The 17,628-nt window shown below is 40.6% G+C and overlaps 1 protein-coding gene across 2 annotated transcripts in view; it reads left to right on the top strand.

Moving 5' to 3' along the window:
* The window catches only part of OSBPL3 (oxysterol binding protein like 3), a gene marked incomplete in the record, with an annotated part of 261,328 nt that extends 245,696 nt beyond the window's left edge, over positions 1-15,632 (top strand). For both annotated transcript variants that reach the window (XM_077491306.1, XM_077491305.1), the window contains 5 exon segments: positions 206-350; positions 2,181-2,325; positions 2,525-2,651; positions 4,464-4,586; positions 7,525-15,632. In XM_077491306.1, the coding sequence (XP_077347432.1) occupies positions 206-350; positions 2,181-2,325; positions 2,525-2,651; positions 4,464-4,586; positions 7,525-7,621 (637 nt within the window).
* Between the last annotated feature and the right edge of the window lie 1,996 nt (positions 15,633-17,628).

Here is a 17,628-nt window from a genome sequence, read left to right as displayed (position 1 = left end):
TGTGGTGTATATGATGGTCTATATGGTAGAGTTGTGATAATGAAATCAACGTAGAATGGTTTTCTAGGTTTCTTCCAGTTTATCACGGAGAAGTGTTCTGCTTTTACTGTTGCCGAACAGCACACTCTTGTGGCTTTATCAGATATTGACTTAAACATTGACTTAAACTTAAAGTTCTTTACTCCCTTTTGTTTCCTGCATAAAGGTTTGGGGATCATTATGAATGGAATAAGGTGACCTCCTGCATTCACAACATCTTAAGTGGCCAAAGGTGGATAGAACATTATGGAGAGATAATCATCAAGAACACCAAGAATGGCAATTGCCATTGCAAAGTCACATTTATAAAGGTATCTTAACCCATTTATCTTTGCTACAATAATTTGTGATTTTAATGACCGACGGCTGCTTGTAATTCATTTGGTTGTTTGTTACCACATTATAGCTGATGGCCACTGTGTGGTTGTTTGTTAAGACAGGGAGCAAGGTACAGATGACATTAGAACCAAACGTAATTATCCTTTCGTGATATTCTTAGCTGATTAAAGGTCAAATTAGATCAGATGTTGTTAATTGCTGCACATCATTGCTCTTTGTTGTAATGTAATTTTAAATTTTTGCATGCATGAATGAATTCAGAAAGTTTTCTACATTACCATGCAAACCTGCAGAGAACTTACTGTACATACATTTCTGTTCAGAATACATTATCCTATTATGCAGAATCATCTCTACTCTAAACTTCAGCATGGTAGTTTTCCCCTTTAAGGCCCCTTTCACATTGTAGGCTTTTTTCAGGCTCTTTAGCGCTAAATATAGTGTCTGTAAAGCACCTGAAAAAAAGCCTCAGCTGCAAACCCAGTGTGAAAGCCCGAGTGCTTTCACACTGGGGCGCTGCGCTGGAAGGGCGTCACAAAAAGTCCTGCAAGCAGTTTCTTTGCAGCACTGTAGGAGCAGTGGATACACCGCTCCTATAGCGCCCCTCTCCATTGAAATCAATGGGCAGCGCTGCTCTACCGCCGGCAAAGCACTGATGCATCGACGTTTTGCGGGTGGTTTTAACCCTTTTTTGTCCACTAGCAGGGGGCTAGCGGCCGAATAACACAGCTAAAACAACAGTAAAGCTTTGCCGCCAACGCCCAGGTGCTTTCAGTGTGAAAGGGCTCTAACTGCCTCCTATATGAAGCCTCCCATACCCTTTTTACTGCACTCTTCTTGGACACCTCCTGGATTCAGTGGCACTTATGTCGTGTACACACGACCAGACTTTTTGATGGACTAGGACCAACGGACTTTCTGAACGAATGGACCTGGTCATAACACGAACAGACTAAGTCCGTTCGTTTTGAACGTAATAACGTAAACGGGACTAAATAAGGAAGCTTAATAGCCAGTAGCCAATAGCTGCCTTTGCGTCGTACTTGGTCCATTGAACTAGCACACAGATGAATGGTTTTCCTGGTTTTAGTCTGTCGGATAGATTTAAAACATGTTCTGTTTCTACGAACTAGCCCACACACGATCGGATAGTCTGGCGGAAAGTCTGGTCATGTGTCCGGTCGTGTATACGCGGCATTACACGTCACTGCTCAGTCCTGGGCTATTGTGAGCCCACTTTGTGTGATAATGCACATTTGTAAATGAAAGGCTGTGTTCAGCACTGGAGTTCGTTTATAAGTATAACTTTTTATTATTATACAGGTTTTATATAGCACCAGCAGCTTGCACAGCAAACACAAAATAATGAGACAGTACAGTTATAATACAATTCAATACAAGAGGACAAGAATGCCTCTGCTCAAGAGAGCTACAATCCGAAGGACAGTTTTTCACAGAATAAAAGTTGAATAATTTGTTAGGCATAGTACAGAAACAGCCATTCGATCCAATTGAAGCACAGTCCCCAGCTGGAGCATAAAAAAAAATAAAAAAAACACATCAAGGGTACCTTACACACCAAGCCTGGAGGGCAACATATTTTACACCTGAAAGTGAGAAAGCACAAATTTAAAAACAAATATATATATATATATATATATATATATATATTAATATTGGAGTTCTGATTAAAATATCCTAAATTCGGATAGGCTCCTAAAATGTTTACACTCATGCATGTTAATGATCATGTTAATTTAGGTTTACTATGCATTTAACTGTAACTAAATGTTTTCATTCAGGCAAAATACTGGAACCCAAATGTGCATGAAATTGAAGGGACAGTGATGGACAGCGATGGTAAAGTGGTGCACCGACTTTTTGGAAAATGGCATGAGAGCATATTCTGTGGATCCCCCTCCTCACCAATGACCATCTGGAGGGCTAGTAAGTAATGGTAGTAAAATTGTAGCAGTTATGTATCTGTGTGTGTGTTTCAGAGAGGTATCATAGTTTTGTTAGAGGTTGTGCTTTCATGCTGATTTCTCATTGGTATTTGTTACTACACATACAGCTGTTTCTATACCATAGACAGTATGTTTACTAAAGTACTACTTTATATATGTAATTCTTGTTTTCCTAACAGATCCAATGCCCAAGGATTCAGAACTATACTATGGCTTTACAAAGAATGCGCTACAGCTTAATGAATTTGATCCAAAGACAAAGTCACTGCTACCTTGTACTGACACTAGATTTAGACCCGACCAAAGGTACGGTCATCGGTTACTGATACATTTTTTAGTTCTGTTACTCAGGAGCTTAAATATAATAAGAGTGTTAAAGGGCAGATCGCAACATTTATTAGTTTCCCCATACAGTTTTAAAGCAGAGCTGCAGTCCAGTTGCTAAATACAGTTACTGTACCTGTATTCACCAGTATGTATGTGAACTGGTTTACCTGCCAAAGGATGAGATGTTCTTTATTATGTGCCACAATCAGTTTTGTGATTTGATACACCACTGCCAATAACTGATATGCCACTGCCAACGATTCCTGCTCCACTTGCCCTTTTGGATTGCAACCAAATGTTCAAGGTTACCAGCACCTCAGTTCTTTGGCCCCCAGGCCAATTAGAAATAAGGAGCAGTAGAAAAATTACTGCTGCACATAAAAAAAGAACAAAATATTTTCTCACATTTAGAAAATTGGCTTGAAATATTGTCTAAATATCTAGCCCAATATAGAGTGTGACACTTGTGAGAAGCATGTAGCTTTTGTACTACCTAATATTGACACCCAAAATGTTATAATTTTGTATTTTGCACCGTCTGTACATTGATTTTGTTTTGTGAATTGGTTCATAGAAACCTGCGACACATAGGGGGATCAATCTCAGGAAGATGCAGGATAAAACAAGAGCAGTGTGTGGTTTTGAAAGAAGGTTAATGAAATGGTCCATACCCCTTTCCCACACCCACATGACTGTCCACACGTGTTCCTGTATGAAGAGAAAACATATTACAGATACAATGACATTCTTGTCACAGATGTTTGTAGAAATTTTTCAGCAAGCTTTATAAGCCTATAGATAACTTGAACGGGTGGTTATATCTCCAAATCATCATTTATTTCAGGGCTATGATTTGTAATGAATAGCCACATGTATTACCCAATGCACCAACTTTGATTATTTCCCAATAGTGGACTATCAGTGATGTGACTTGCATTTTGCCAAATTTAATTATTGTACAGACAGCAATAAAAACTGATAGTTGTCTGTTTTTATTGCAAAAAAAAAAAAAAAGGTTTTGCCTTTCGTTACACTTTAAGAACACAGAGTGGCTGCTTCCACGACGTTACAAGGACAATATGAAGAGGAGTTTTTGTGGCTTTGGAATTTGTAAACAGCGTGCTTACACAGACTAAATTGATGACCTTTTAAAGGAGTTGTAAAGGCTGAAGGTTGTTTATCTTAATGCATTCTATGCATTAAGATAAAAAAAAAAACCTTCTGTGTGTAGCAGCCTCCCCAGCACCCCCCAATTACTTACCCGAGCCCCATCTCTCTCCAGCGATGTCCACAAGTGTCTAAGCTGTCTGGGACACCCTCCTGATTGGCTGAGACACAGCAGCTACTCCATTGGCTCCCACAGCTGTAAATCAATGTTAGTCAGACAGTCAGGGGAAAGAGGGGCAGGCCAGGACAGGGCTCCGTGTCTGAATGTATACACAGAGCTCAGACTCTGCTCTGGTGCCCCCATAGAGAGCTGCTGACTGAGGAGCACTTGATAGGAGGGAGGAGCCAGGAGCAGCAAAGAGGGACCCAAGAATAGGAGGATCTGGGCTGCTCTGTGCAAAACCACTGCACAGAGGAGATAAGTATGACATGTTTGTTTTGTTTTTAAAACGAGCCTTTACAACCACTTTAAAACCGTCTGAACTAGCAAGGAGGTTGTGTGAAAAATATGGCCGCTCCGAGAAGTATATTACATAGCATGTGTTGCGTAGCTAAAAAGATTTCTCAAGGATGTAATAAACTCTCCATTGCTAATGGCATGTATGATGTTTTATTTGGTGACAGACTTCTTGAAGAAGGAAATGCGGAGGCAGCAGAAGCACAAAAACAAAGGATAGAACAACTGCAGAGAGAAAGGAGGAGAGTACTGGAGGAGAACAGTTTGGAGCATCAGCCTCGTTTCTTCAGGTGTGGAGTTATGTAACTGCTGGAGTGAAGTAGTTGCCCATTATGGAACATTTTATATGTAGTTCCACATCATTATGTGTGCTGTGCACTGACAGTAGGCAGTATGGGAATAGTCTGCATTAGAGCCATCTCAAAGTATGCTTGATTTCATCCCTATCTGCAAACCTATTCAGTCAGCCAGAACTTAGAAGGTCAGAAAGCTCTCATACAGACATGCAGTGCGTATGGAAAACAATCACCCTCCTTTAAAATAATCCCATTTTGTTGGTTTGCAGCCTGAAATGAAGAAATACACAGTTTTTGTTTTATCCAGCTGTATTTACTAGTGCAACTTATAACATCCAAGTGAAATATATAACACCAACATGTCAAAAAAGAAAGTTGGAAAAAGGATGAACCCCCTTCTAAAAATGATTTGTAAACTCAATCAGGTGTAGCTAATCACCCGTCAATGGCACACAAAGCCATTTAACTTTCAACTGTGATCAGCTGTGGCGATTTTGATTAGCTCAGCATAAAAAGAGCTTTTCTGGAGCATTTCAGTCCCTGGTAGTGCAACTGATGCAAACAATCAACTGTCAAGGCAAGAAACTGTCAAGTTATGGGGATGTTTCTCTCCAGCAGTAACTGGAGAACTTGTCAGGATAGAAGTAAAAATGGATGGGGCAACATACCATCAAATTCTTGAGGAAAATCTGCTGCCCTCTGCCAGAAAGTTGTCAATGGGGAAGAAAGTTTACCTTCCAACATGACAATAACCCAAAGCACACAGCAAAAATTACCTCACATTGCATGGCCTTGTCAGAGCCCACACTTACACCCTGTTGAAAATCTGTGGAATGACTTGAAGACTGCAGTCCACACACGTCCACCATCAAATTTAACTGATCGTGAGCAGTTCTGCAAAGATGAGTGGGCAAATATTGCAAAGTCTAGATGTGCAAAGTTAGTAGAGACATATCCCAACAGACTAAAGGCTGTAATTAAAGCAAAAGGTGGTTCAACAAAATACTGACATAAGGGGGTGATCCTTTTTTCAACTCTGTGATCCTGTTTTTGATTTATTTTATTTTTTTCTGACATGTTGGTGTTACAGCTTTCACTTGAAGTTATAAGTTGCACTGAATACCCACTGTACATGTTGCAATGTGATTGTGAATTTTCCAGCAGCTATGTACTGTGACGATCTACCTGGCAGAAAAACTGATTGCTTATGTAGGCTTTTACAATACATTCTTTAGTAAATCTAAAGGACATTCTATAAGGAGAGCACAGAGATTGTACCAGCACGTAACATATAGGGACAGATTTTTAGTCATGTACAACTGCAGCACTTCAAAATGCCCAAAGAAGGCGTGATTCCATTGCCTGTGTCAGCTGCTTGTTTGTTTACTTGGAAACCCCATCAACAGACCATGCATTCCAACAAATACCTTCCAGTGGGATTGTAGGTGTATTTTCTGCATATTGTTTACCTGTAGAACCTTTCCTTGTGTAGACATCCAAAAGGCCTGAAATTGCCGCTGGATGCCACCATCTTGAATATGATGACACTTTATAGTATTCACCTTTGATTCGCCCCTATCAGCAAAATAAATTGTTATGTAGGGAGATGAGGAGAGGGGCAGAGGAGTTGGGCTAGCACAGAAAATAGACTCCCAGACAAGGGGTGGGTAAAGAGGGGGCTGTGCAAGGGAAGTGATTTTGCTGGAGTTGTCAGATTTTCTAGCATATTCAAAGGCACAGTGCAAGGGAATAACAAATATTGTATGGAATGGAAAAACACAAGCATTTAACATGCTTTGGATTTTCTGTGCTTTTACCTATAATATTTTAAGTTGGTGGCAGGGTCTTGTGAAGTTCTGCACGTCAGACTTCATTGTAGATTAAAAATCAGTTTAGGTCTTAAGGAGCATATTCATTATCATTTTGGGATTTACCCACAAATATTCAGGCGTAAATAGACAAGCAAAATAAAGTTACTTATATATATATTTTGTGACTTTCAGTATTATCCTTTAAAAGCCCTCTCCTCAAGCGTTACACATACCTGTTCATGTTCCGTACTGATCTCGCCTGTTCCAACATGTACAGAAATCCATTGCTGCCATATAAAAAATCTCCTGATTCGACTCTTCTTGGTGCACAGCAGTTCTTATGTTCATTGCAATTTCCATTCGCTGCTAGGGGAATGTTGTTCACCATTTTTACCAATGATGAATGGAAGAATAAAGTTTGTGGCACTTGTGTGGAAGAGTAGATAAGCTGATACTATTAAAGCAGTGCTTTCTAGTGGGCTGGGCAGCACACATGTCAATAAAAGGGGAACAAGCACAGTGGCTTAGTGGTTGGCACGTCTGCCTTACAGCACTGGGGTCCTCAGTCTGAGTCTCAGTCAGGACATATCTGCATGGTGTTTGCATGTTCTTCCTGTGTTTACATGAGTTTCCTCCTGGTAATATGGTTTCTTCACACAAAGACATGGATGTAGGATAATTAGGGCTCCTGTCTTATATTGGTCCTAATATGGTAATCTCATAATTTATCATTTATAAAAATAGCAGGTAAAGCACTTGGCGTCCCAACAGAGGAAACTTAACTAGAAACTTAACTAAGACCTTTACTACAGCTTTAGTTTACTAAAACTAAATTTTTCCTTTAACCAGTGCTACAGGGCCGTTAAGACCATGTACAACATATACTGTAGATCTAAGTCAAATATAATATTGTGAGGTCTTTATAAAATAGAAAATAATAAGTGCAGCTTAAGCCCAAAAAATTACTAATATATACTGTATATATATATATTTGCAAAAAAAGAAAGAATGAAACAATATATTAAGTGAATAATCACATGAAGATGTCCCATTTACCGTACATGTTTTAGTTACCACTTTTTTTCAGTAATCATGTTGACTTATTTTTGTGCCGTCTGCAGAAAATCAAGTGATGATTCATGGGTAACAAATGGCACTTACTGGCAGCGAAGGAAAGATCCTGGATTCTCCAAAATGGACTGTGCAGTCTTGTGGTAATGGGAAGATGGAGTGGACCTTTGTACCAAGCACTATTGACAACATTACTGACATAACGGGTGTACTCATATTCCAATGCTCCTATAGGAAATGCTGGAACGTTTAGAGCTAAAGTATCAAATTTTATCTAGTACTGTCCAGGGCACACAATATCAAGATGATCTGTACTTGTTTGCACTGCTGAATTTGTTTTCTTTGTTTCCCCTGTAATTTCAATCCTGCATCCCTCCTACCTGTTAGGCTTCTTTTTAATGTTTTTTTTTTTAACTGATGTATGAAATAATGTATGTTTTTCCAAGAAACATGTTATGTTTATCTTACAATGACATTAGCTGCCATTCCAGTGTAACTTTAGTTAAAATATAATATTTTTTTAGTTGTGGAAAGACTGGAGGAGAGCTAGAACTTTGGTCTGGTTTTATTGCTGTCTGAGTCTCTCTGCAGGGAAGACTTCCCCTCACTTCCTGTCTCTTTGATTAAAGAAAACAAAAGAATACTTGAACTAGTGGTGAAACTGACAGCAATAACATAATGGATTATAAAACTCTTTTAAAAAAAGTGCTTTTCTTTTTTGACACTGAGGTCACGGGAAGTATTTAGCCTTTGCCTTCAGGGTTACTGGATTCTGGCAAACAAAAAACTGTGGGCAAGCACAGGATAACCCCTTCCACTACCAGCATGCCTCAGTTTTTTCCTAGTGTCCTAGGAGGATGGACTTCTTTTGTTCAGCTGTTTTGTTACAGGCTAACAATTTTTTTGCTAGCACTTATTTCTTATCAATTTTTTTTAATTTTAATTTTTTTTAATTAATACTCTACTTCACAATTCTGCTAGAGCATGACTCTCCGATTGCAGCAATCTGACGTTGCCATCCTCAACCTGGCTTTTGGAATACTATATCCAGCTGCTGCTGGGCTGTACATTGCAAGGATTGTCTAGGAATGCACTGGGTTCTGCATGGGGCACTTTCCAAACTCTTTTCTGGTAAAAGTTAGCTGCAGAGTTGTCCCAGGTTCACAGCCGTTGGCATTGCCTCAGTGCTTGCCCTGTCTCTAAAGATTAAGTGAGTAGGCTAGTTGTCCCAAGCAAAGGGAGCTGCCACATTTTTATAGGTTGTTGCTTGCCCTTAAATTCACCATTCGCACCAGTTTCTACCTCAGAAGGGGTTAATGCTGTGAGTGCTGGCACTTTCTGCAGCATTAGACTTTCCTGCAGGAAGGTCATCCAATATGGATTCATTTGGGCAACACAATGGCAGTGGTGTATATCAACCTTCAGGAAGGAGACAGAAATATGACCATTTTTTTTTTTTTTTTGCCGTGTACATCCCAGCAGTAAACATTTGGCAGCAGACGTCCACAGTCAGTAGGGCCTGTTCGTGGGGAAGTGGTCCCTACTCTTGGAGGTGTTCTCTGTCGCAGGTGGGAAATACCGGGTATGGACCTCCTGGCCTCCAGGTTAAATAAAAAACTTGACAAGTTTATCTCTAGGTACAGCAATGCTCTAACAATGGATGCTTTGGTGGCACTGTGGGCTCAGTACACCCTGATCTGTGCATTTCCTTCTTTAAATCTTCTTCCTCATCTACTTCGCCGGATTGAAATGGAGGACATTCTGGTGATCCTTATTGCTCCAGACTGACCCAGGCCGTTGTGGTATGCCGACCTGGTACGATAACTGGCAGATGTCTCATGGGTTGTGCCTGATTGTCAGGATCCTCTGTCTCAAGGACTGCTTTACCACCCTGCTTCACACTTGCTGGCGTTACCTGTATAACAGTTGAAGCCCAGGTTCTAAGAGATGGGGGCATCGCTGAAGCCTAGAATATTAATAGCTAGGAAGGCTACTTCCCACCAGGTCTATCATCATACCTGGAAGGTGTACTTTGCTTTGTGTGAGTCTTGGGGCTTCCAACCTCGAAGTTTCTTTGAGACGTATACTCTCCTTCCTGCAGCTGGCTCTGGACCAGTGTTTAGCTTTCAACACCATCAAGCTTCTGGTCTGTGCAATAGCTGTTTCAGAAACCATTGGCATCTCATTCCTTGATTAGTACAAAGGGGTCTCTCATGTAGCCCCCTGTTCCCCTGTGACACCATGGGATCTGAATTTGTTTCTCACTGCACTTCAGAAATTGCTATGTAGACATTTCTCTCAACTGTCAACCATAAGGTAGTATCCCTTGTAGCCATCGCCTCTGTGAGAGTCCCAACTTGTAGCTTTATCCTGCAATGATCCATTTCTGGTTTTGGATTCAGACACAGTGGTGTTGAGTCCCTGGGCTTCCTTTTAACTTAGGGTAGTTTCTACCTTTCACCTTAACAAGGACAATATTCTTCCGCCCCTCTGTCCGTACTTAATTTTCCAAAGGAAATTTCCTTCTATTTTTGGGATGTGATTGAGGCTGTCATAGTCTACCTCTCAGCCGTGGCTTCTTTCATTAAGATTCATTTTTTTCTGTGTCACCCCAGCTGGTCCCTATAAGGGCGCACCAGCTTCTTGTTCCACCATCTTTAGGTAGCTCAGACAAAACATCTAAGCTAATGGTCACAATAATCAGGCCCCCCCCCCCCTTTCTGTTAAGATGCATTCTAATATACCTGTGAGTGCTATATGGGCTTTTCAGCATTAAACTGCTATTTCCCAAATTTACAAGGCTTGCTACCCAATAGATGTTTCAGCCACGCTGGATGCCAACTTCAAGCATAAAGTCCTTCAGGCCATTTCCTTAGGCTGCAGGTAGTTCCCAGTTCTGTTCTTTTCCTAGACCTGTTAGTATTTGCTGTGTTGCCCACCCCTCAGTTGGACTACTTTTAAATGTAGTGTCCTTCAATGGTAGAAGAGAGAAAATAGATTTTAAATTAGTGCACTTACAATAATATCCTTTCCTTCTGGGATATCTTACACAGTTGTCTTGCTTCCTGGCATCCAATTCTCCTGTAGGCAGACGCATAACCCGAAGGTTAAAGATTTCCTACCAATGCTATTAAACTGCTGTATGTGTTCCCAATGTAAACCTCTCCCCTTAATTTCCTGTCCCTGTCATTGAAACGGGAGGTGAAGAGGGGCGGGGTATCCTATCCCAACAAAAGACAACAATGGTTTTGCTGAAGCTGTAATTTTTTTAATTCTTTCTGTTGACACAGCCCCATTCTGTGTAATATGTGGAATGCCTAATGTATATTGTACTCAGACAGGTTCTTTTTAACAAAGTGCGGCGCAACACCATAGCAACATTATTTTTTCAATAATGTGACTTTAGACACATGAAATCTAAATAGTTGCTATTACTGTTACTGTGCTTTACACATTAATAATCCTTTTATGTAAAATCTTACTAAATAAGCCACGCAGAGTAATATTATCTCTGCTTACAAGAATCAGGAAAATATGTCATCACCCGTAGATTTCATACTTCTCCCTTCCCTGATATAATCAAAGGTTATTTTCACTTGCCAATTTATTAGATGTGAAAATGACTAAAGAATTGAGTTAAACATATACTTATATAAGGGAGTGTATGTACTGGAGATTATATTTAAAGAGAATTTAAAATCTGCTGGCATGCAAGGAGGTTTAGGCCACCTTCTGGATCTATTTTTTTCTGTTTACAATTTATTGGTTCACTGAGCACCAATAGTATAGCTTTCGATATTACCTGGCGCTCTGAAAGGAAAGATATGTCTCTTTTCCACAGCAGCTGCTCTGCAGGCTCTTTCTCTTCCCTGTCCATTCGCAAAACAAATTTGGAGTTTGCAGTTAGGTTCACAGAATGTAAAGTGTTCTGTGATTGGACAAGGAGAAAGGAGGGGCGGGCAGTACAGCCTGCAAATGGCAGTATAGCTGCTGTGTAGGATATCTGTATAGGAGCCAGAGGTATAGCGATGCCTATACAATCGGAACTTAGTTAAGCAGGGTGTACATGCATCAAAATTCAATGTGTGTGTCTGTGTGTTCTTGTCTGTTCAATAGTAGTCAGTTAGACCGGCTTCTGTCGAACAGAACTGCTGGAGAACCGAGTGCATGGAGCTGACGGCTCTGTTCTGTGTTTCCTGACAGTAGTCCCCCCCAGCAGAACACAATAGCGCAGCAGGGAGAGATTCCCTCACAAGTGATGTGGATGCAGGAATCTGACTCTTTTTTTTTTTTTTTCAACCCGCTAGTTGAACAAAAAAAAGAAAAACTCTGTGTATCTACCCTGCTTTAAACAGTAAATTATAAAGAAAAAAGAGTGCTCCAGGAGGTGGCATGTACCTTTAAGTGGATCTACACTCTAAACTTTTTGTATCTGATGCATTCTCTGTATTAAGATAAAAAAAAACACCCCACTAACTGTAACCCCTGAATCCCCCACCCCTTCCCATCCCTAGACACTTACCTAGCTCCTCTCACCTCTCCAGCGCTGTCCCGGGTACAGCACTGCTCTCTGCTCTTCCTGGTCTCACAGGAGACACTGGCAGCAGCGGGAATCAAATTCCTGTGAGGAGGGAGTGAGACCATGGCTCGCCGACACTGTGTATGTCTATGGACGCACACATCCTGGCTTGAGAGCATGCCCACACACGTTCCCCCCTAGCACACAGCTTGCTGAGGGGGCACTCGGAAGAAGGAGTGGACAGCGATAGTGGGGGACCACCAAAAAAGGAGTTAAGCGACGGCTCTCTCAGCAATATCGTTGCACAGAGGGCGTAAGTATAACCCCTTTTATATTTTAGGGGGAAAATATTGCCTTAAATATTACTTTAACTGCTTGTGTAGTAGATTTTTAAAAACTGGAGTTTGTTTTTAAAATACGGTGGTTTGACTATGTAAACCCATGAAAGTATTTTTGTCAATGTTTATTTTTCTAACAGTTTCTCACATATTGCCTTAATAACTGAAATTCTGTTACTCTGCTGTGTAGATTTATTTATAATGAAAATAACAATTATTTTGGCATGCTTTTGCATGCAAGAAAGCAAAGTTTTTTGTTATCACAAGAAAGCAAACAAGCATACTGTCTGAAGCAGGTGTATGCTGATCGGCCATTCTTATTAAATGATATCTTCCAACAGACATGTAGAATCTTGCTGCATATTTTGCCTTTTATGTATTTACAGTGAGAATCATTAAAGACCAGGTGTACAAAAATTACATGTGCACTAGCAGAATGCAGGCTATGGGTAACCCCTTTATATTATTTATAAGTGATGAGAAGTAAAAGCTCAGAACCCTTTTTGTCACAAATTTCTGCAATATGCTGTTTTCCTCTCCTGCTGCAGGGTAGATGGATGAGGCTACTGTAGGCTCAGAGAGAGGCTTTGAAGCTCGTCAGGCTGGGGCATAAGGCCCCTTTCACACGGACTTTTCGATCGGGTCCGCGTGTCAGTTTTGCAGACAGATCCGTGCAGAAACTCCATTCTTTTCTTCGGAGCATCATGTCCGTTTACACCCGCCTACATCCAATTCGATCCTCTGAAACCAGACAAATGAGGATACACTTGCGATCTGTCCATCGAATCGGATGGCAGTCGGGTGTAAACAAACAGGCGGTCCGTTTACATTCGGTGGCCCATAGAGAGTGGTCTGTGTTCATATCCCCTCTGCATGCGCGAACTAGACCGGACATGGACCGGTCATCCACCTTTTTAGATCCTCTGTTGAGCAAGCAGATCGAAGCTGCAGTCCGCCCCGTGTGAAAAGGGCCTGAACAAAGATGGGTAGGTCTGACATCGCTGCTCATTCTTCCCTATTATATAGGGAATTTTATATAGGTGTGTATGTGTGTGTATATATATATATATATATATATATATATATATATATATATATATATATATATATATATATAAAATCCCTGGCAGCTCCCAGGCCTCACTTATTCTAAGATCCATAACAAAACTGTAATACAATGTTAATAGTCTTTTATCACTTGAGATGTTTTCATATCATCATTTTGTTGGTTGGAAGGGGTGCTCAGTGCTATACGTGGACAGCTGATGTGAAATAGAATAGTATTGATCCCTAGGGAATGCCTGCAGAACATAGCATGTGTTTCTGGGTATGCAATTCCTTTACAGCTTTGCTATATGCCTATTTTGAGAAGCCAGAAGGTCACTGTACAGATTTTTTGCTGTCTGCATTTTTGGACTTCAGTGGCCTTTCTGAGAGAGTTGGTTTTCTTCTTGAGTGATTCCGTTCACCCCTGGTGAAAATTGTGTCTGTATATGAGGTAAAACATGCCTGTTATACTTGCTGTGGATCCTGAGGGGTTAATCCTGTTCACTGCGTAAAAAAGCTGTTTTGGCTGGCTTCTCTGATCATCCCTTCCTTCCAATTTCCCCTGATAATTTACTGATAGCAGAGAGTCTATGGAGTCAGGCTACACATGCTCAATTTGGTGTGCATTGCTAGAGAGGTTTTTATTTTTTTCTTGGGAGAGAGTGCATGTGAGCAGCACAGGACCAATAAGCACTGTCCAGAGGGTCAGGGGTCTTGCAGTCTCATAGGACAGTCAGAAAACTCCTCCTACAAGATTTAACCAGTGCTTGGCTGGACACTGATAGAAGTCCCAAGACTGCTCTAACTGCAGATGAGAGAAGGTATTTAGCGGTTTATATTTACTGAAATAATTGCATTTCCATGTTCTGTGTACTGTGGGAGACCAGATATAGTGAATTCAGGGTCCTGGGTTTAGTAAAACTTTAACTCTATATCAGCTAATTAAGACTTGGCTTCTGCAAGTTTATTGTAGACAGGCTGTTGAAAGCTAATCTTTAATTTGTGGATATAAGCACACCATTATTCTTCCAAATATGATCATTTCTAAAGCCAAAGTCTTGTTGGAACTACAGCATGCCTAATCTATAAAAGTTTCTAAACTAATCATGTTCTTTGACTATAGCTACGTTCCCTGGAATAGTGACACAGACCCATTAATTCAGAGATATATATATAAAATATATATATTACATAGTCAAACAATGTCTTTATTGCTAGTTAATATTGTTTAGATTTATCTTTTGTTTTGAAGCATGGCCTGGAAGGAAATCTCATAATTTATGCAGAATAGACTTCAATTTTTAGACTATTTAAAATACTGTTTGTACAGCAGTCTTTTTTTTTGGTCTGACATTTTTTTTTTTTTTTTTGAATGTTAAAGAAAACCTTTCCCGGAGGCAACCGTTTCTTCTCATTTTAAAATGCTCGTTTACTTGCTGTTATGTTGACCCTTTTGCTTCAATAGCATGAGTCAATGACAAAGCATAGAAAGACAATATTAGGCCTCCAATCTGACTTTTCCTGATATGCATTCTTGTTCTGTGTCAGTGACTCAGAGAGTCTGCATAACAGACAGACAGACGGCATCTTCAGGATAGTCAATAATAGAAACCTCTATATTTCTCTTAGGAAAGGTGTATGTTAAGATAGATCACAAATTAGGACTTGCATAACCACACCCCTTTTTAGAAAATAAAATTGTATACATTTTCAATGCCAACCATCTCTTGGGATTACAGACTATAAGCATATATTGTAATGGGTACCAGGTGCGGAATGAAAAAGATAATTTTCTCTTCTTCAAAGTTGTTTAATTTCCTGTTTGACCTTCTAATGCAATTTATGTGCACAGTTTCATTTTGTGTTATCAGTTCTTTCAGCAAAACATATTCTTCCCTATTGCCGTGGATTATGTACATAATTTAGAAATGTACAAGATACACTTTTTAACCAAAAACAGTTAGTCTTTGCTCTCTCTCCTTTTGTCTCTGGCACAATTCCACAGCTGAATGTATCTAATTTAATTATATTTTAAGTGTTAATGTCTGTGACATTAAAAGTCGATATACGTCTTCCATAAATAAAAAATCGCCTTTGTTTTATTTTACCGAAAAACACACAGACACATACAGTATGTATATATAAAATATTTAATTATGCTGCTATAAAGTCTTTTATCTGTAGAGGAATCATGATTAATGAGTATGGCATGGCTATCCTGTATGAATGTGTAAATAAAATGATTTCACAGTGAGTGTTTCATTTCGTATATTTCATACATGGGGCCCTTTTTAGGGAGCAATCATAAGAAAAGTGGCAACGACTTTCTCTAACCACAGGTTGTTTTTAAAAAAAAAATAGGTAATCTGTAATAGAAGCATCTCCACTTCCCCTGCTGGTCGCAGTGGTTTTTCCTGTCGGCCCATACATCACTAAAGGGCGCCACTACAGAGGAACCACAGCACCCAAAGGGGGTACAAGTACATTTGAGAGTATAAAAAAAACATACAGCGGCTGGGGTGCAGAGAAGGTTCAGCCTTTTTTAATACATGGTCCACACTAAATTAAGCTTATAAACCTTTGCAGGGTGGCCTCTTAGTTAAAGCATTTGTTACCCCAACACTTAATTTTCCTGCTATATGCCTGCTGTAGCATGTACTTGTATGAGAAAGTATCCTGTTCTCTTTGTATTGCTTCCTTTGTGTGAAATCCCTGGTGTTCTTGCTGGTTTACTTGCTTTCCTTTTTAAAAAGGACCACACTAAGCAGGAGAGCACACCGTGGGCAGTTATCTAGCTGTACTGGGAAATCGGTATGTTCTTCTCCAATGATCAGAATTGTCCTGACATGCCCTCGCTGCACAGCCATTCACTGACAAGCTCAGTGTACTGTTGCTTTTCCTCCCCCCCAGCTCTTATGCAGCTGAGAACAGAGGGAATGTGATCACTTATAAAATCAGCAAAAAAGGTATTTATAATTTTTTTATATATCTAAGCAAAAATGTTTTGCCTTTCATTTCAGGCTGAATGGGTTGTTTTACAAGGTGATTGTTTACAATCACTTAAAGTGACCCTGTGGTTACAGGGTCACTTTAACCTCAGAGAATGAAGGATGGCAAATGGGGTTGCCACCTTTGTAAAGCCAAACCTGAACACTTTAGTGGCGGACTGCATTTTTTTTTTTTTTGCAGTATACATTATAGAATTGGGAAAGACCTGGGACACCTTTTTGGGTGCCTCAAGAAGAGTAATAATGCAGCGCCATGATAAACAGTGGGTGTGGCCGACATGTCAACCTGCTTCCCAGTATTATCCCCTCCCCCTGATCAGTCTTTCCTCCAGTTGATCCCCTCAGGTCAATCTGTACCCCAGTATAATCCCCCCAGGTCAATCTGTACCCCAGTATAATCCCCCCAGGTCAATCTGTACCCCAGTATAATCCCCCCAGGTCAATCTGTACCCCAGTATAATCCCCCCAGGTCAATCTGTACCCCAGTATAATCCCCCCAGGTCAATCTGTACCCCAGTATAATCCCCCCAGGTCAATCTGTACCCCAGTACATCTTTCCCCCAAGTCAGTCTGTAACTCCGTATAATCCCCCCAGATCAGTCTGTAACTCAGTATAGTCCTTCCCCCTCCCTCCCAGGTCAATTTGCCCCCCAATATAATGTCCCTTGTCAGTCTTTTGAGACAAAGAAAGTAACTGAAGAAAGAAAGTAGCTGCACTGCTTATGAATGAACGTCTCTTAAAGAGACTTTCTATTCATTCACAAGCCAAAGTATAGCAAACACAGTTTACTATGCTTCAGTGATGAATGAACACAGGAGTGATAGGTACTAATTGCTCACTGTATTCATTCAGGAAGGGACTGACATATTTACCAGCCCCCATCTCACCCCCACTCTCTATCTGAACACAGCCCTGATCTCCAGCCCCAGCATCAGCTGCAGCCAGGTGGAGGAAAGCAGGTCAGCAGCGTTGTTTGGAGGGTGCGCAAGGAATCTGGATGGGAGGAGCAGTACAAGAGGGGATCAGAGCAGTGGTGGGGAATCTACTTTTATAGACAAATCCCACTGTGGCTCCCTTTGCAACCGGTGCCGGGGCAAAGTTAGCCAGTGCCCAGGGGGGAGTAGTAGGCAGGGCTAATAGAAGCGCATGCAGTGCCAATCTGCAACATATGGCATGGTTATGACATGCACTAAAATTGTGCCAAAGGAGTCAGAAACCCCCCACATACACACTTCCAGCTG

Source organism: Lithobates pipiens, unplaced genomic scaffold (genome assembly GCF_037356315.1).
Source record: "Lithobates pipiens isolate NorthernLeopardFrog02 unplaced genomic scaffold, aLitPip1_a1.2 Scaffold_19, whole genome shotgun sequence".
Taxonomy (NCBI): Eukaryota; Metazoa; Chordata; class Amphibia; order Anura; family Ranidae; genus Lithobates; species Lithobates pipiens.
The sequence above is the reverse complement of the archived record's forward strand: the minus strand, read 5'-3'. Positions and strand labels throughout refer to the sequence as shown.